This window comes from Oryx dammah, unplaced genomic scaffold (genome assembly GCF_014754425.2).
Source record: "Oryx dammah isolate SB20612 unplaced genomic scaffold, SCBI_Odam_1.1 HiC_scaffold_1, whole genome shotgun sequence".
Lineage (NCBI taxonomy): Eukaryota > Metazoa > Chordata > Mammalia > Artiodactyla > Bovidae > Oryx > Oryx dammah.
This window is the reverse complement of record NW_024070185.1, coordinates 37,994,677-38,014,064: the sequence shown is the minus strand read 5'-3', so window position 1 is coordinate 38,014,064 and position 19,388 is coordinate 37,994,677. Positions and strand designations below refer to the sequence as shown.

Here is a 19,388-nt window from a genome sequence, read left to right as displayed (position 1 = left end):
ATCCTTCCTCCATCCTTTCATCACTGCACTTAAAACATTTTCTTAATCTTCTTAAATAGCACTTTTAAAGAATGGCAACTATAATAAATAGAATTACATGGCGTATCAAGCACTAACATTCTATAATTCTGAACAAGAAGTAAATCCAGATGCTATTAGCAAAGGTACTCAATTTTTAAAGATTTACATAAAAAAGATAGAATTACACATTCCACTGGGAGTTGAACAACTAGGGAATAAGAAACATCTTGTTAAAATCCCCAGTTAATTTCTGGGTTTTGATCTTAGTTGAGAATAAGCAAGCCAACAAATTTCAAATTTAACTAAGGAGATTAAAATCAATGTACAAAATCCATATGTAGTTCAATTACTACTTGTACTTGGAAACCTCTGTTTTTAAATTTCTGAGGCTTCATAATGATGCTTTTGTATTTTCATGTCCAACTAAAAAGCAATTACAAAACTAAGTAATCTTTACCTATATTTAAGAAAGCCTTTTTTAAAAAATAACCCCTTATATGTGCCTCTCTTTAACAGCAACTTAACTCAGAAATCAACAAAGATACATCCTGTTCAAACTTATTTTCACCAAAATATTATTTTAAATGGCCAAAACTAAAACTTCAAGTTCAGCTCTGTTGGGGTCACGGGTGATGCCTATTCTGTAATTACAACTTATTAAAACTACATAGCAATATTCTTAAAGCTTTCAAAAATATGTTTAAATTTAAAAGCATTCAAAAATATAATTTAAAATTCAGAAGAGGCAAAAATTCTTATTAGGCATAATTTCTATTAAGTATTTTCTATTCCTTTCCACTTATTCGATGATTTTCTCCGTTTCTTAATGCTAATTGCTATTTCCCTCCTGGGTGTGTGGGCGTGTTCAGTTAAATCCGATTCTCTGTGACCCCATGAACTGTAGCCCACCAGGCTCCTATATCCATTGGATTTTCCAGGCAAGAACACTGGAGTGGGTTGCCATTTCCTACTCCAGAAGATCTTCCCAGCCCAGGGATTGAACCATATCTCTGGCGTCTCCTGCACTGGCAGGTGGATTCTTTACCACTAGCACCACCTGGTAAGCCCTCAGTTGCCTCAAATACATGAATGAGATCCTTTCTAAAATATGTAACTGTGAGACTAGATATGCTAGTGTTAGTCGTAGTTCTATCACAAATATTATATATATAAAACAGATTGTTATATATTACTAATATAATTACATATGATAAAATGTCATTTGTAGATCATATACATGTAGTGTTATCATAAACACAAGACGCAAACCAAAAAACTTAGAATTGTTAACAGGATAAAATAAAAATAAAATATACTAAAGTTGTAATATTTTCTTCCTCCTCCCCAGTTGATCATCCCGCATACCTGCTGAAAAGCAGACACTACCCTGGAGACCATACTGTAGCCATAGGAAGTACCTGTAGTTCCCAGAAACACCTTGCTATCCCATGCCTTGCATTCATTGTAGTTCAATATTCTGGAATGTCTCTCTCAAACCCTCTAAGAAAATCCAGAAGCAATCTTCAACTTGTTTAAGAAACAGTTGAAGTATAAACTTCTCTATATCTTTTAACTCCATTATATTGTAGAATCATCAATCTTTTTAAGTGTCTTTTCCCCTACTCAACTATATACCACTTAAAAGAGTAGAAAACCTCTTTTGATATCTGAATGTGTAGTTCAGACAGATACACATTTGTGCAATCAATACTTTCAAAGAACAGATGAAAACACTGAGATTCAAGTTATACAATCTGCCCAAGGTACATGCCACTGGACTGCTCTGCAATAATGTGACACCCTCTCTATCTGATGTACCTCATTTCTTGCTCAGTAATATATGAAGCAGCTGTAAAATTCTCCTTAAATTTGAAAATAAGGATTAATTCAGTATCTTACAAATACATATGAAAAGACAAAAGAGAACAAATTTAATATGTGTTTTTTATTACTAAAATATGATATACCACTTATTTAGAAATAAGGTGTCTGAATCATCTATTTGCTGAAAATCATACTCATGTGAACAGTCTATAGAGTATTGTTCTGGAACATCTATATATCCTAACTGCATACCAAACAGTTATAATCTATGCTTTTCTTGAAGTGGTGCCCATTCAAAGCATTTATTTAGTAAGAACTCAGATTTTAGACTAGTACAGAAAAAGAAATGATTTCCTAGATCTACAACTGTGGTTTGTTGAACCTATTATTTACAAAATGTTTGTACATCTCAAATACAAAAAAAGTGAGGGACTCAAAAAGCCTTAATTATCTCTTTGAGATCATCATATTACTCTACTACTGCAAGAATTTACTACTAAACTGCAAGAATTTTATCTCTCCTGGACTAAGAACGTCAGAAATACATTATTATGTTTATAAACAAAAGAATGTTTTAAGTATGGATGGTATTAGATCATATGGTAATACAGTATTTTGAACTTTAGTCATTAGGAATGATTCAAAACATTCAGAAATTAACCTTTATGTAAAAGAAAAATGGTCTCCCTGCTATTTTGCAGGACTTATATACGCAATGGTTCTGAAAACACCTGTATTCAAACCTATTTGCAACTTCTTAGCACTTTTCATGCAGTCATTATCCAGCCTCATTCTAAATCCCTGTTTCTAATCTGCAAAACTAGATGCTTGAACCAGATAAACTCTATGGCTTCTTCCACATCTAAAATCTTGCGACATCAACTTGGAATATATTTTACTACTTAAAAATAATGTGAATGGACTGTTTCTCATGTGAGTCATAACTATAAAACACCGTGAAGACAAGGGTAACAAACACACCACACAAATAAAATGCCACTAAATAAAGTATTAAAAGTAATATACAAATTTGTGAATTATTCTGTTACCAAATAATTCAGTATTAAGAAAAGATTCAACAAGAGGTTCCTTAAACAGAGCTGCCCTAATGAGTCAAGCACTAAGTAACCATTGTTTTCAGGAAAATAAGTCACTATGTGGTAGCCTTGAAAACAGCATAATTGGAAGCCAGCAACAGATAAGATTATTTTAAAATTACAATTATAAATCAAGGACAGAAAAGTTAACACAACTTTTCAGGAGCTTTTGGATAAAAGCACTGGCACATGTCCCAGTTTCAGATATGAGAATATTCATTTTATTCAACTACCACTACTAGTACTATAATGGTTAAAACTTATCTTGAGCTAACTATATGGGACTGACACATTCGACTTTACATTTATTAATGCATTTAAGAAACAGCAACCCCATTAATTAGGTACTGTCATTATCATTTTATAGATTGAGGAAACTGAGGCCAAAAAGGTAGAGTGACTTGCAAGTTCCCTTCCACTAGTAAAGAAAGGGTCAAACAACTGGATCACTTCAACCACAATTTCCAACAACTTTCAATTACTTTTTTATTCCTGACGAATTTCCGCTAGAGAAATTCAACTGGCTCCTATCAATCACAGAATTATAAATTAATATGTTTATTTTGGTAGCCTCCTGTGTTACATTATCACTTCTTACAAAGGAAAAATAATTGAGTAGATATACGGGTGGAGTATACCTAGAGTGTGAGGAGGGCATGGGCAACCCACTCCAGTATTCTTGGCTGGAGAATCCCCATGGACAGAGGATCGGGCTGGGTACAGTCAACGGGGTCTTAAAGAGTCGGACACGACTGAGCACACCCACCCACCTCGAGTGTACCGAGAGCATACACACACCTACTCACCCTCCCACCCACGTCGAGCCACCTGACCTCCCTATGACTTCCGGGAGAATAAACACCAACATCCTAAGCGTATTAAAATTTTTGTGTTGATACAAAAATTCAGTCCTCTCAGAGGAAGCTGAGAGAAAAAAACAAGAATATGCCATAGTAACTGTTAACCATTTAATAACACTATACCCTCCGATGACCGAGCTGAGTAGTAAAACGATATAACCTTAAATTTGAAACCACCTTTTACACGAGCCAACATAAATTTCTAATGATGTTTCATTTCAAAAACGTTTAAAATTTTCTTGCCAAAATTGCTAATAAAAGTTGCAAGGCCATCTTCCATTCCACTAAAACTTTTCCTCTCCCTACTCCTATAATTCTTCCTACGGGCACCTTTTCGCTTTACTTCCACAAACTTTACCTGCTCTTCAGCGCTCGGTTCTCGGCTTTCTCCTCGGGTTCTTTTCCGTCTGGGCGTGGGGTTTTTTCGGCCCACACCCACCACACCCCTGCGGGCCCCCGCCCAGCACTGCTCCTCCTCCCGGGTTCTGACTCAGCACCTATCAGCGACGCCCCCCGGCCCCTGGCCCAACCCATCCTCGGACACGTGCGAGGGTGTGTTTGTGTCAGTCCGTCAGTCCCGCCGGGAACTGGGCTCACTCACCGAGAAAGAAGCGCCAACTTCTGCTCCAGCATCATCTCCAGCTTCTGGCCCTGTTTGGAGATCCAGTGGTCTACTCCATGCTGGCGGTAGCACGTCTCCAGCATCAACCTGAAGTCCGCCACGAACTCGGTGATGCCCCCGTACTGGCCGCTGGCGAACTTCTCCTCCATCTTCAGCAGACACATGCCCTGACCCGGCTGCTGCGGGAGGGCGCGACTGCCCCGGCCTCCGCCGCGGGGCCCCTCGGCCGCCTCCTCTTCCCTCGTGGCAACGCCCCCCAAGGGCTGGAGGAATGGGGCGGTGAGGCCTCGGTGCTTCTCCTGCAGGAACTCGCCCAGGATGCGGTAACCCTGCTGCAGCTCGTAGGTCAGCTCCTGCTCCTTGCAGCCACCGCCCCCGACCACCATCTCCTCCTCCTCTTCGTCGTCGTCCTCCCTCGAGGCGGCACTCCTTCGGGCCGGCCGTGAGGCCGGGGCCGCTGCCACCAACTCGTCGTCGTCCTCTTCCTCGGCCGCCGCTGGCGGCCGCTCCTCTTCTCCGACCGGCTTCATCTCCCCCGGCTTCCCGGGCACGCTCATGCCTCCGGCAGGCCCAGCTTGGGCGGTGTGCAGGGGCCGCTCGAGGCGCCGGGGCACGCGTGAGCGCGGACCGCTTCCTCAGGGCTCAGGGGCGCCGCGCAGCCTCAGCCGCATCGGGCCTTGCTCTCCTCAGCCGCCGGCTCGGCTCGGTGCGCGCGGGGGTCTCGAGCTTGCCGCCGGCGGGGCGGGGTTACATGGGGCGCGGGGGAGGGGGGAGAGAAGAGGAGAGCCTAGGTGCCCTCCTCTCCCCTCCCCCCGGCGGCGGCGCGCGCGCACGGCCCTAGCCTGCCTCACCCCTCCGCGCCCCGCCCGGCCGCTCTTAACCCGCCAGGCCTGGCTTGGCCTCCGCGCCCCACCCCCTCCCGGGCCGGCTTGAAGGCAGGGAGGGGGCGAGGAGAAAAGTGGGCTTCTTCTCTAGCCTCCCCGGAGGGCGCCGAAACGCTGGGCCACCGCGGCTCGGGCTCCTCCTCCTCTCCCTCACACTCCCTCCCGCCCCTCTCTACCTGCGGGGGACCCAGGCAGGAGGAGGCGGCGCGCGGACGGGGCCTGGCGACAACTGTCAGTTAGAAGCCCTACTGGGCGGGGGGAAGAGGAGGGGCCGGGAGAGAAGGGGGAGGGCACTCAGCGCCCCCCCCCCACCCCCCCGCCCCGGCTCTCCAGGTTGGGGCGAGCTGTGGAAAGAAGCAAAGAAAGAGGCACCGTCGCCGTCGACGGTGAGCATGCGTAGTAGAACACTACCACCCCCACTTCACGTACCGCTACGTGAAAGCCAGGACTTCTTCTCAGCTTCAGGCCCTGAGGCCTGGTAGGTTGCGCGGAGCAATGATGTCATCAGCTTGTAGCCAACTGGAAGGGGCGGAGTGAAGAGAGAAGCAAAGCGGCCGCTGGGCTTTGCTCGCCACCTCCTGAGTGGGAGGCTGAAAGGGTTTTAGAAGTGGGTTGTGCTAAAAGGGTATTTGTTCCGCGAGACCCATGTTAGCGATAATAGCTAAAATTAATCCTGCAGGCGCTTGCTAGACAACTTTCGTTGATGGAAAGTGAATTGTAAGTAGACATAGAATGTAAAACCTATCCTATTGTAAAAAGTTTCCCTTTGCACACTCCCATCCTCCACCCCCGTGACTACTAGTTTTTCAACGTAGAATTGGGAATTTTGTAAAGTTTAGAAAGGTTCGAGGACTCGACCAATTTGGAACATATGTTCACATGCAAAAGAAAAAGAGATGATGTGTAGAACTCGAATTTCTAAAACTCCTGTCCCTGTCTTAACATTAGTTCCTATTTTGGAAGTTAATCCCATGTTTTCCGTTAAAGTGAAAAGACATCCCCACCTTCTCAATTTTTGACATCTGCTAAGAAGAGTAATGGAAGGGAATGGAACCTCATTTAAAGTCCTTGGGACTTAGTCTTCAAATATTTCAAATTAAAAATGAGTAAAAAGTAACTAACGGCTCCTTAATGCAGATAATACTATTTTCTCACGTTCTTTTTCAAAGATGCACATATTCCTTTTTCTGCTCTTGCTTGAAACGTCAAATTACTTGAATACAAAATCAAAATTTTAGAAAGTAAACATTTTAAAAGTAAAGATGTGTAACAGTGATTGCGATATATTGACTCTTAAGTCTGTTTTACTTCCCATCAATGTGGACCTTTAAAGCACTGATAAAATTCGAAACTAAAAAGCTTTTTCTTTTTTGCGGGGCGGGGGGTGTCTAGTATGTTAGATAGTCTTAGGTAAGAGTTAAATGGGGACACTTTTAAGGTTTTAGGGTATTGACAACCCCCACACACAAACACACACCCATCATCTAGTTTATCTAGATCTCCTCTTACCTCATCAGACATTTGTAATTTATTAGGCATTTACAGCATTCTCTCTCCTTAGCCCATGAGTGAAAGTCGCTTAGCTGTGTGGACTCTTTGGGACCTTATGGACTATACAGTCCATGGAATTCTCCAGGCCACAATATTGGAGTGGGTAGCCTTTCCCTTCCTCCCAACCAAGGAATCGAACTCAGGTCTACAGATGTACCTTAAATCAGGAACAAAGGCAGACCAGTCTTACTTCAGGGACTGGCAACCAAAAATGTGTCTGACTGGCCCAAGAATCTGGAGCCATCCCATCAGATATCACCTCCTTCTCTTTAGCCACCAACCATATTTCATGACTCTCAGATAATATTAGCTTATATTTATTGAACCCTGTGCCACTGATCACTTTATATTCATTACCTTCTTTAATTCTCACAATTAGTTAGGCCTTATGCTTATTTCACTGATGGAAAACTGTTTAGGTTAAAAAAGCCAGCTTGCCAAAATTCAAATCTAGGTTTGTCTTCAAAATTCTCCAGGTGCCTAATTCCAAGTCATATGGTAGGTTTTCCAATTTTTCATGCACAAGAATATATGGAATTGGTAGAAATGTTTACCAAAAGCTTCTTAAATAAAGAATATTAATAAAGACACCTGGATGAGTAGCAGGAAAGTTAGCTACATGTCACTGAGAGGCCAATTAACTTTGATCTTAACTATTATGAAAGTAGAATCAGGTCCTTGAACTTTTAAAAAATATAGATAAATGAGAAGAAAAACTGCCTTTCAATCCCACCATTCATAGAAAACCTCTATTAATACTTTGTGGTGGGGTTTTTCTATTTATTCATCTATACTTTTAAATTTAATCTTATTAAAATAATGACTATACTCCAACCAATGTCCTTTTCTTTCTTTCCCCTCATTAACAATAAATAACTACAGGGAATGTATAGAAATTGCATATTTAAAATCTCAAATTTTGTATCTCTGTCCACAGTGGCCTAGATGGCCTGGTCATGAACTGGTAGGAGGGGAAACAGGGAGATTTTAATATAAAAGGAATTCCAGACCATAAAAAAGAACACAGAAGAGGTACAAACACCAACAGCAGTAACAGCTACCATTTATTAAGCACTTACTAGGTCTTAAATACTCACTAAATACATACACAGTACTCATAACAGCCCAAGGAAATCCATTACAGATGTATTTGTTCTTAAATTTTGGATCAATAATTTGCTGAGTAGAAAGCTTTTTTTCCTACCCTACAAAAAGCCTGAGATTAAAGACCAACATTGTAATTAATATGTTACCCCAAATTTATAGAACTGCTTTCTTAGAATTCATACTGCTAAGTGACTGGTCATCTCAAAGCTGTTTTCTTTTTCATGTTTAAAGATTAACTTTGCTTCCCTTTCATGATCACAATTGAATTCTCTTTAATGCTACTAAACAACTGAGTTTCTTCAAAATAGAAATCTATTTAAGCCCCATTTTGAATCAGGGCTTCTCTTGTTGAACTGCTTTGCAGGGGAAAATAGCTTACATACACAATGCAATATTCTGCTCAAACACGTAACAGTGATTGACTCCCACAAATAATCATTTACTCTTTGTCAAATACTGTATTACAGTATGTTATATGCTACCAATGTTAGATGTACCAGGATACCCTTTACAGTAACTGTGGTCCTTAAGAGTCCTGGATAAGTTAAAATAGACAGACTGATCTGGCTAAGTTTTTAAAGTTCTCTTAACTATCAGCTGGACACCTTGGGAAGCAGAATATGGATATGTCTCAGCCTCAGGAGGACATTATTAAAAAGTTCTTATGTATTATGGAGAAAACTCCCCACATCCACTGCAGTATCTCAAAACTTTTCCAGTACCAGCATCCTCCCATTACTCTGAAATCTAGGAGTATCATAAAGGAGGAATAAGCCTGCCACTATATTCTTCACTCACAATTCCAAAGAGTTTGTCCTGGAAGTTCTTCTGTCCCATCTTTGTGCACTTTTAACATCTTGTATTAGGCAGTAGGACACCCTGACACCAAGCACACTGCTTGCCCAGCATCAGGAATTTAGACAAATAGCAACAATGTACATACTTCACATCAAATAGAGGAAAGGTGACAAACATTTTAAGACAACAGAGCACAGGTTATCACCAAGGTCTGTATTTGATAAAACATGCAAGGTAAACAGAGGCTATAACACTGACTAATCATGGAGAAACACTGGGAAGGAATATAAACTGCTTAGCAGGAAGAGAACAGCTCTCTCAATCATAATGGAATCCACTCACAACACTTACTTGGAGTTACTTTTATGGGGGATGATATTCAAGTAATATTAAAGTGCTTCAAGCAAAATTTAGCAATTCCTGTAAGGCTTCCTGCTGCTCATCATCAAGATGGGAAATGCATTCCAACCATAATTCTTCAGAAGTCTGTACCTGACGTACAACATTAGCTAGGCGTTTGGCACAAGGATCTTCATAGTTAATAGTCTCGTTAATTTTTCCTTCTGCAATTATACTAATTATTTTTGGAAGATTGGAATTATTTGGACCAAGTACAACTGGGTGGTTACTTTCAATTAAGTCACAGAGAAAACTCAAAGTCTGAAGAGCTTCCTCTTTATCCTCATGCAGTGGAAGCCATGACAACCAGTGTGGAAGAACTTCATCTACGTTTACACAGTTAGGCTTAAACCTCAAAATCTTCCCTACTGCTGAGATACAGTTCTCTGTAGCAATGACATTTTTTTTGGTTTTGGAATTTGCACATTTAATAACTTTTACCAGCAGCGGAACAGCTTCTGAACATAAAGAACGATAATCATCTCCACCAAACTGTGCCATAACACCCAGGCCATAAGCAGCAGCTTGCCTGACTTCAGGGTTGTTGTCTCGCATATTTAGTAGCATTGGCCACCGAAAATATTCAACATATTTAAATGAGGTTGGACTGCAGTGCTCTATGATATCATCAAATATGCACAATCCCCACTGTCTGTCTGGCCATGGCCTATTAGAACAAATTAGATTTACAATTAATGGAAGTAGCTGTTCAAACCACGGTAAAATCTTTTCCTTGTAAGTACTAAATAATGAGTGCAAAATATCTGATACTTTGGTCAGAATATAAACATCACATTCATCCTCATCTTGCAGAGACATTTCAACCTGTTGATCATAGTTTTCTTCCTGTCTTTTAACCTGTCTTAATTCTTGGTTTTTAAAGTGCCCTTCAAGTTTTGCTTTCAGTATTTCTCCCAGTTCTTCCAAGTGTTCATCATTAAGGCACCCATCTCCCATTACTTCAATGGATTTTGCAAAAGAATTCATTATTTCTGAGAGTACATCTGTATCAGGTTCGGTCCCAATAGCCTTGATTAAGGGATCACATATGAATTGCCACATCTGTGCAAGATACTCTGGCCCCCGAATTCTTGCACATTCCAGGAGAAAAGGCAAGGACTCTGCAGCTGCCACTCGAACATTGTCATGGAAATAAAATTTCAGTAAAGGAACCATCAGTTTTACAACTTGTTCTGTATAGTCCATAAATCCTTCTCTTAACTCCTTAGCATAATAAACCAACATCTGGCAAGCAGTTGCTTTTGCTTCAAGTCCTGAAGTTTTAATTCCAAAACTTTGCTGGTCTCCAAGATTTACAAATTGCCATCCATCATCATCACTCATATTCTCCACATCTTGTGTGTCTAAGAGAGCAACATCAGGTTTAGCTGAAGCAGTCTTAATAAGAGGCTCAATAACCAGTGGAAGGTACTGTTGAAAATCACTTCCAAGAATTTTACACATTCTAGCCCATGCTGAAACCATGTAAGAGGTCTGAGGGTCATCATCTTCCATATTATTTAAGTCTGATTGTGTCTTCAACAATAACTGCATCACATTTGATGCATCTTGCATAAATTTTTCCTTACCAACAGCAAGACCAACATGGCTAATGCATTCAATAGTCTTTCCTTTCAGAAGTTTGAGTTCCTTTTGAACAGCAAGCTCAACAGTATGCTTTAGTGAGGGCATAAATATATCATAGTATGGTACAAATTTTTCTTCTATTGTATCTGCAACTGAGGCAATGGTTGTCACAAGCTGTTCTAAGGCCAACTTAGTTCCATTGCGAATCAACTCTTGAAGTTTAATCACCAAGATGGAATGTAGATTTCTTACCATACTATCCAAATATAGAACCAGCAATGATTTGGGACAGTCTTCAATAAAAATAATAAGCGCAGAAGCTGCATGTGACTGTACACGCTGATTACCTTGATTTTCCATAGTACGCAACAGAGCTGCAATCACAGTTTCATGGAATTTCTTTTGGAAGTTAGGTGCAAAATCTGTAGCCATCTGTCCAAGTGTAGTACAGGCTGCAGCCCTCACCCTTGGATGAGGATCCTGAAGAAAAAGCAAAACAGAGTTAACTGTTTCATCTAAAATTGATTCCATTTGCTGATGGCATCCTTCTCCAATAGCAGATAAGGCCATTAATCCAGCATGTCGGTATTTCCAGTCAGGGCTCTGCAGCATCTGCATGATATGCTCCTTAGTCATTGGTAAAACAAGTTTTCCACCGAGCCCACAAGCCAGTCTGTCTAATGCACTCTCAGCAGCAACTGCATTGCTGTCAAAATCATCTTCTTCCATTTCATCAGCATTTACCCAGTCCTCGTCATCTTGTAGATCAACCATCATTGCTAATATATGAGGAACTGCCTGTGCAATAATATTTGTATGTTTTTTCAACATTGGGGTGGCAGTTTCAGACAAGGTCACTATTACTTCAAGTGCCAGCTGGCGTTGCAGATTACTAAGTCTAGAGTCTCCACATAACTTTAGACTCAGTTGCAGAGTATCTTCTAAATAAGGACCCAAATATTTAGGTACAGTATCTGCAATCTCGACAAGGGATTCTAGCACTGAATCATCATCCTGGTAGCATGAATCATTCACAGCCTGTAAGATTCCAGGAAGCAAGTCTGCAAAGTCTTTGAAAAGACCAATATTATTCTCATTAGCAAGTACAAATGCAGCTGCAGCTCTAGCAGATAATGTCCTGATTGCTGGATGTTCTTGATCTTGAATACACTGGTCCAACAACCTTTTGATGATATCCAAATCGTGCCGCTCCTGGTTCCCAAAAATCCCCGGAAAGTGCCAGAAAACGTGAAGTGCAACTTCCCATAGAACCACATTTTTAGAGTAGATTGAATCAACAAGGAACTTCAGACCTTCAGGCCAGTGGTTAGTGCCATCCTCATCTATCAAATTCCTGGCCAGGACTGCAAAAATGTCACAAAGTTTTTTCCTCATACTAGCATGTGTTTCTAACTTAACAGCCAGTATCAGTTCAATCTTGACGTCCCTCTGAACATCAGAAGGCAAATTTGGATAGACTTCCTCAAACCCAGAGGACAAAAGCCGTCGTAGCAGGGCGGCAGCCATTTGTCTCACCTCATAACCTGCTCTTCTATTTCTGACGGCATCTAAGAGGAATGTAGTCTTACACAGACCTGGGATATTTTCATAGATTTCCTCTGCCTGCCGCCGCACCATACAGCTTGGATTGATCAGGTTCTTCAGAAGCTGGTAAAACTCTTGCTTTCCCGACACGGTCGCCGGTACTCCGGCAGACCCGGACGCCGCCATCGCGTTCTGTCAAAGCAACCGCGACGGGGAAGGAGTGCGGAGGTCTGCGTCCCGGAGCAGTGACATCAGCGAGGCGCCGGCGCGGAGGGGCGGGGCGGGGCCACTTCCTCCCTTGCCGTGGCTCGTCTTGGTCCGGGCTTTGGGAGGCGGAGAGTCCTGTGGCGCGGGACTCGTGGGGTCGTGGTGGTAGCGAGGGTCGCTCTCCATCTGATTTCCAATAAAATGAAAATGCACCTACAGAGAGGAAAAAATATAAGTATGATAATGACTATTAGAATGGGATTATGGGTTTTTTCGTCTTTTATTTCTAAACTATATCTACGGTTGTTACACTGATAATTTTAAAACAGAGCGTACCCCTTGAAAATCTAAGTGAAAGAAGACAATCACGAAAGGCTACATGTTTTATGATTCCCTTTATATGAAAGGTCTGAAATGGAAAATCTATACAGAAAGTAGCTTAGTGTTTGGCAATGGCTGAGGGGAAGAGAGAATAGAGAATAACTGCTGTCAGGAAAGTTCTTTCTGGGTGATGAAAATGTGAAATTGATAGTGGAGATAGCTGCACAACTCTGTGATTATACTCAAACCATTGAATTGTACAATTTAGTTTGGTGAATTGTATTGCATGTGGATAATACCTCAATAAAGCTTTTTATCAAATAAGTACAATAAAAGATAAAGACAACGATTACCACCCCACTATTACATCTAATGCAGTAGAGCAGAGGTGCTCAGATTCAGGTGTGTGTCGGAATCACTTGCTCTGGATTATAATAAAGAATGAGAAAGGTATTTGAGTAATGTATGATGAAAAGTAACGTGGGTTAGTAAGATTAGAATCCTGGTCTTGTCTCAAAATTGATTTGAATCCCTGGTCTTGTCACTCAAGTTTCTTTCTTTTTTTTTTTTTTTTTCCAACTTAAAAAATGTTTTTACAGTTTTCCTTTTCGTAGAGAGCAGCTGAGGTTATTCTAAGAAATAAATGCCCCTGAGGCTAAATATTGTTTCTTTAATTCAGGAAGGGTTGCTTCCCTGGAATTACCAGGCTCATTAATTTCACAGGCTCAGCAGTAAATAATCCACCTGCCAATGCAGGGGGCACAATTTTGATCTCTGGTCCTAGAAGATGCCACATGCTGTGGAGCAACTAAGCCCTTGTGCTACAACTATTGAGCTGTGCTCTGCTGCTGCTGCTAAGTCGCTTCAGACGTGTCCGACTCTGTGCGACCCCATAGACGGCAGCCCACCAGGCTCCGCCGTCCCTGAGATTCTGCAGGCAAAAACACTGGAGTGGGTTGCCATTTCTTTCTCCAATGCATGAACGTGAAAAGTGAAAGTGAAGTCGCTCAGTCGTGTCCGACCCTTAGCGACCTCATGGACTGCAGCCTGCCAGGCTCCTCCATCCATGGGATTTTCCAAGCAAGAGTACTGGAGTGGAGTGCCATTGTCTTCTAGAGCCCGGTAAATAGGAACTGCAACTACTGAGCCCACAAATCACGACTACTGAAGCCTGTGTGTCCTAGAGCCTAGTGCTCTGCAACAAGATAAGCCAGTTCAATGAGAAGCCTGCCCACTGCAACAAAGAGTAGACCCTGCTTGCTGCAATGAGAGAAAAGCCTGCACAGCAAGGAAGACCCAGCACAGCCAAAAATAAATAGTAAAACACATAAATAAAATTATATATATTAAAAAAGTCATCATTACTTTAACAATGATTAGATCTTACTTTTGTATGGGCCTTGCCACTCTATCATTTTAACCCTTACACAGGTTTGCAAGATTGGTAGACTAGATATAATACTAATTTTAGGTGAGAAATGGAAACTCAGGAAGGTTAAGGGATTTGCCTAAGATGACGCACCCTGAGTCTCCAATCTACCTCTTCTGAAAGCAACACCGATGCTCTTTCACCATACCACTTCCCCATAATTACTCTTGATTTTGCAATACAATCAAACGTTTTCGCTTATTTCAGGGTATATTTTAAACTTCTCTAAGTTGACTGAACTTTAATTTTGTTCCTGGTAGTTCATCAGTAAAGAATCTGCCTGCCAATGCAGGAGATGCGGGTTTGATCCCTGGGTCAGGAAGATTCCTTTGAAAAGGAAATGGCAACTCACTCCAGTATTCTTGCCTGGGAAATCCCTTGGACAAAGGAGCCTGGTGGGCTACAGCCAGCACAGTCACAAAGAGTCAGACACGACTTAAACAAAAACAACAACAACAAATGCTCGTTTAGGAAGAAACCTTATTCTCTAAACAGTGCTTTTTATTCTGTGGACTGAAAGTCAACTGCATCAGAATCACTTGAGAAACTTATTTTAAAATGTAGATATTAGGGCTCAATCTCTGAACTACTGAATCAGAATTTCTGGGTGATACAACCTAAGAATGTTCAATTTTAACAAGGACACTGGGTTTTCATGTGAATACAAAAATTTGAGAACCACTGCTGAAATCAATGTTGGTTCTGATTCCAAGATCTTGACTACAGTTCTGCATCTTGCTCCAGAGTCAATAGCTTTCCCACCATTCTTTGAAAAAGTCTAATTATAGGGCCTTTGCATTCGCTCTTTCAGAAAATCTTAATAACTATTACATGTTGGGGGGAAAAAGCTTGTCTTAAAACCATATCTATTAGCATATTAAAGACACAAAAACTAGGATGAGATACCACCACAGGCCCAATACAATGTTTTAAATTTAAGAATATCAAGTGATAGTGAAAATATGGAATAATAGGAAACTCAATGATACTTTTGGTGGTAGTTTGAGTGAGTTGGTAAAACCACTCTGTAAAAAATGTTTGGAAAATGCTGGGTTAAGATTATGCAGTTATTCATTTATTTTCTCAGCACACGTTCATTGAGGGTATACTCAAGTATGGTGCTGTGTGCTGGGGATAAACATTAAATACATGAGGATGCCATGAGAGACAGTAAATACCATATAGTGTAGTGATCACTGTGGTGATGCAACCACATGAGTTTGTGGAGGCAGCTAAGGGAAATCAGGCAAGGCTTCCCAAAGGTGGTGATACCAGGGCTGGCTTTTGAAGGATGAATCTTTATTCACTATTTGAATAAAGAGAAGAAGTTTCTAAGTAAAGGGAACAGCTGTGTTCAAATGTGGAAAGGTCTTAGAGCCTAGTGTGATGAGTTCTGCCAGTATTTCTTGCTGGAGCACTGGGTATATGACTTGAGGGGGCTTGGGGATGACATAGAAGGCAGGAAGGAGGAAGACAAAAGTTCTATAGAAGCCAGATCATGAAGGGTCTCATATTCCATGTTAAGAAATTTGGCTTTTTTTCCCCAAAGGTAAAGAGGAGCAGTTTAAGGATTTTAATCAAGGGCTGTGAAATGATCCACATTTAGAAATATTACTTTGATAGCAATGCAAAAACTGAAGTGTGAAGATTGGAGGCATTTAGGGCTTTCCAGGTGGCAGAGTGGTAAAGAATCCACCTGCCAATGCAGGAGACGTAAGGGACATGAGTTTGATCCCTGGGTCGGTAAGATCCCCTGGAGTAGAAAATGGCAACCTGCTCCAGTATTCATGCCTGGAAATTTTCATGGACAGAGGTTCCTGGCAGTCTACAGTCTATAGAGTCACAAAGAGTTGGACAGGACTGAGCACACACACAATCTTAGTTCAGTTAAACTGAAAGTCTAAATCATTGCAGTGGTGGAAGGAAAGAAAAGAGGGCAAGGACTAGATAGGACGAAAGAAGTCATATCAATAATACCTTACATGGGAAGAAGAAGCCTAGGAAATCTTCCCAAGTTTTGACCTGGGCGTCTGGTTGGAGATGCTGTAATTTACCTATTTCTTTACCCACACATGAGGAAAGAACAGTATTAATGCAGACCAAAAGACTGCTAACTCTTTCTAGCAGAATTCCCTAACAAATCAAAGTGTTAATCCCTCAGTTATGTCCAACTCTTTGTGACCCCATGGACTGTAGCCCAACAGCTCCTCTGTCCATGGAATTTCCCAAGCAAGAATACAGGAGTGGGTTGTCATTCCCTTCTCCAGGGGACCTTCCCAACCCAGGTGTCGGACCCAGGTCTTTAGATTTCACGCAAATTCTTTACTGTCTGAGCCACGAGGGAAATCCTGGCTATGTACCAGGTGGTACTCATTGACATTTTATGAACAAAGATAGAGTTTCTCCCAGTCTTATCAAAACTCTCCAGTATCTAGTGAAAGCAAAAGTGAGAGTCATGTCCGACTCTTTGCGACCCCATGAACTATAGTCTATGGAATTTTCTAGGCCAGAATACTGGATAGGGTAGCCTTTCCATTCTCCAGGGGATCTTCCCAACCCAGGGATCAAGCCCAGGTCTCCCACATTGCAGGCAGATTATTTACCAGTTAAGCAACAAGGGAAGCCCAAGAATACTGGAGTAGGTCTTCCTTAAGAAGATGAGTCCCCCAATCCATATTTTGTTCTCTAGTTGCTCCCACACTCCATAGTGATGGTCATTGTTAACAAAAGTAAGAGCCAAACGGAATCCATTTTAGGAAAAATATTTATGTTCTTAGTTTAGAAGAACATACACAGATTTAAAATCTTAAAGTACTTCCTCTCTAGACTGCATAATTCAATTCTACCTTTTGCAGTGTTATTTCCTACCCCCTCACCCCCAAAGGAGCACACAAATATTCAAGATTTCAAGAATGGACTTGAAGATTTGGTTAAAGAACTTTATTAAACTTGTAATTAAAATTGGATTTTAAATTTGTTTGCACTGTTGAGAGGGCATTTAAAAATATTTCCGTAAGGTGTAAGGTGGCTCAGAAGTGGACAATTCAAGTATTTATTAGCACCTTGCTAAGTGAAGAAAGGTGAAAAGTAAGTTGCAAATTTCTTCCAAGATCTGAGAGATTTAGAATCAAGTGGAAGGAGGTAGAATTAAATTGGACATTCTTGACAGTTTTGCAAGAATAATCCATAATAAATAAAAATACAGGAAACAAAAAATACTATGAAGACTCCTACTGACCTAAATTAAAACAATCAGAATATCAGAAAGAATAATGCTTCTGATGAATTAAAAAGACTTTAAATATAATCAGCAAAAGTTCCAAGTGTCTAATACTAACAAAAGTCACAACTCATTGATCATCTTTGGATGCTAGGTCAGCAACTGAAAATTAATAATAATCACGATTTTTCCGGCCTTTCCTGTATAAACTGTATTTCAGGATAAACCTAACAGTTATTCACATTCTTCTTTATAGAATTCCATATAAAAAGTGCACAAAAATGCTAAAATCAGAAAATTACTGTGTTGTAACCCAAATGAAATAATGAATGTAGGCAGCAATAACCAGTGGATGCTAAAACCATTAAATGAAACATTGATTGGGATTTGATAATAGAAGGATTAGGCTGAAACCATCTGAAGTTCCTGATTAATCTTAGTATTATTAAAAGTGGGATAAACCAGAAGTGTCATTTATGTGTTATCTTTTGATTTCACATTCAGATTTTCTCTAATTTGTTCTCCGATGCTGAGGCTGGGCTCTGGAAGCAAAATTTCTCCTTTCTTAGCGTGGTCCCTCAGCGTTTCCACCAGAAAAGAGACAGAAAAGAGATTGCTCCTTCTTGTTTTTCCTTTTCTTGTCTGGATTGCCCGAGCAGTGGCCCATCCTCCTGGTAACAGTAATTTCCTCTTAATCCAATCGCTTCCTGTCTCTGCAGAGATACCCACAGTAGCTTGGGGGCACTCATTCCTCTGAGGTTTCACCTGGAGCTCTGAGCTCAAAGATGCCAGTTCTATTTTGTTCCTTCAGCTTTAGGAATGGTAGCAGGTCCTTCAGTTACTATTTTTTATTACATCAGTGCTGTTTATTCACTCCTTCAGGCCTCTCACACCTATGTAACCAATCTCTTAAATCTCCTCTTCAAGTAATTAGTGTGGTTTACATTTTTCCACCTGGACCTTGGCTCATTCATATATCAGGCATTAAGTGATGCAATAGGGAGCACAACTATAAAGTATTTTTATTTAAAATCAGGTTTATTAAGGTATAATTTACATGCAATTGTTGTTGTTCAGTCGCTAAGTCATGTCTGATTCTCTGCGACCCCATGGGCTGCAGCACACCAGGCTTCCCTGTCCTTCACCAACTCCTAGAGTTTGCTCAGACTTATGTCCATTGGGTCAATGATGCCATCTCTGTCACCCCTTTTTCCTCATGTTCTCAATCTGTCCCAGTGTCAGGGTCTTTTCCAATGAGTTGGTTCTTTGCATCAGGTGGCAAAAATATTGGAACTTCGGCATCAGTCCTTCCAATGAATATTCATTGTATTAATTTCCTTTAGGATTGCCTAGTTTAATCTTGCTGTCCAAAGGACTCTCAAGAGTCTTCTCCAGCACAACAGTTTGAAAGCATCAGTTCTTTGGCGCTCAGCCTTCTTTATGGTCCAACTCTCACATCAGTACATGACTACCGGAAAAAACATAGTTTTGACTATATGAACCTTTGCTGGTAAAGAAATATCTCTGTTTTTTAATATGCTGTCTAAGTTTGTCACAGCTTTTCTTCCAGGGAGCAAGTGTCTTTCAATTTCATGGCTGCAGTCACCATCTGCAGTGATTTTGGAGCCAAAGAAAATCAATGTTTCCATTGTTTTCCCATCTATTTGCCATGAAGTGATGGGACTGCATGCCATGATCTTAGTTTCTTGAATGTTGAGTTTTAAGCCAGCTTTTTCACTCTCCTCTTTCACTTTCATCAAGAGGCTCTTTAGTTCCTTTTCACTCTCTGCCATAAAGGTGGTGTCATCTGTATATCTGAGGTTATTGATATTTCTCCTAGCAATCTTGATTCCAGGTTGTGATTCATCCAGTCTGGCATTTCACATGATGTTCCCTGCATATGGTGGCTCAGAGGT

The 19,388-nt window shown here is 41.0% G+C and overlaps 2 protein-coding genes across 4 annotated transcripts in view; both read right to left on the bottom strand.

Moving 5' to 3' along the window:
- Window positions 1-6,419, bottom strand: part of LOC120864157 (uncharacterized protein KIAA2026) — a 104,710-nt gene extending 98,291 nt beyond the window's left edge. The window contains exon 1 of one of the 2 annotated variants that reach the window (XM_040241041.1): window positions 4,404-6,419. In XM_040241041.1, coding sequence (XP_040096975.1) covers window positions 4,404-4,981 — 578 coding nt within the window. In that variant the 5' untranslated portion in view covers window positions 4,982-6,419. The remainder of the gene's footprint in view (window positions 1-4,403) is intronic. The other variant, XM_040241128.1, reaches the window with a different exon arrangement.
- Window positions 6,420-7,892: 1,473 nt separating this feature from the next.
- Window positions 7,893-12,517, bottom strand: LOC120864278 (ran-binding protein 6). Of its 2 annotated transcripts, XM_040241343.1 has the most exons (2): window positions 12,346-12,517; window positions 7,893-11,230 (listed from the first exon to the last, which is right to left on the bottom strand). In XM_040241343.1, exons 1-2 carry the CDS (start codon window positions 12,479-12,481, stop codon window positions 11,160-11,162), a joined length of 207 nt encoding a protein of 68 aa, XP_040097277.1. In that variant the 5' UTR covers window positions 12,482-12,517; the 3' UTR covers window positions 7,893-11,159. The 2 variants fall into 2 exon arrangements, with proteins under 2 accessions (XP_040097277.1, XP_040097184.1); XM_040241250.1 differs by having other exon boundaries at window positions 7,893-12,507.
- Window positions 12,518-19,388: the final 6,871 nt, after the last annotated feature.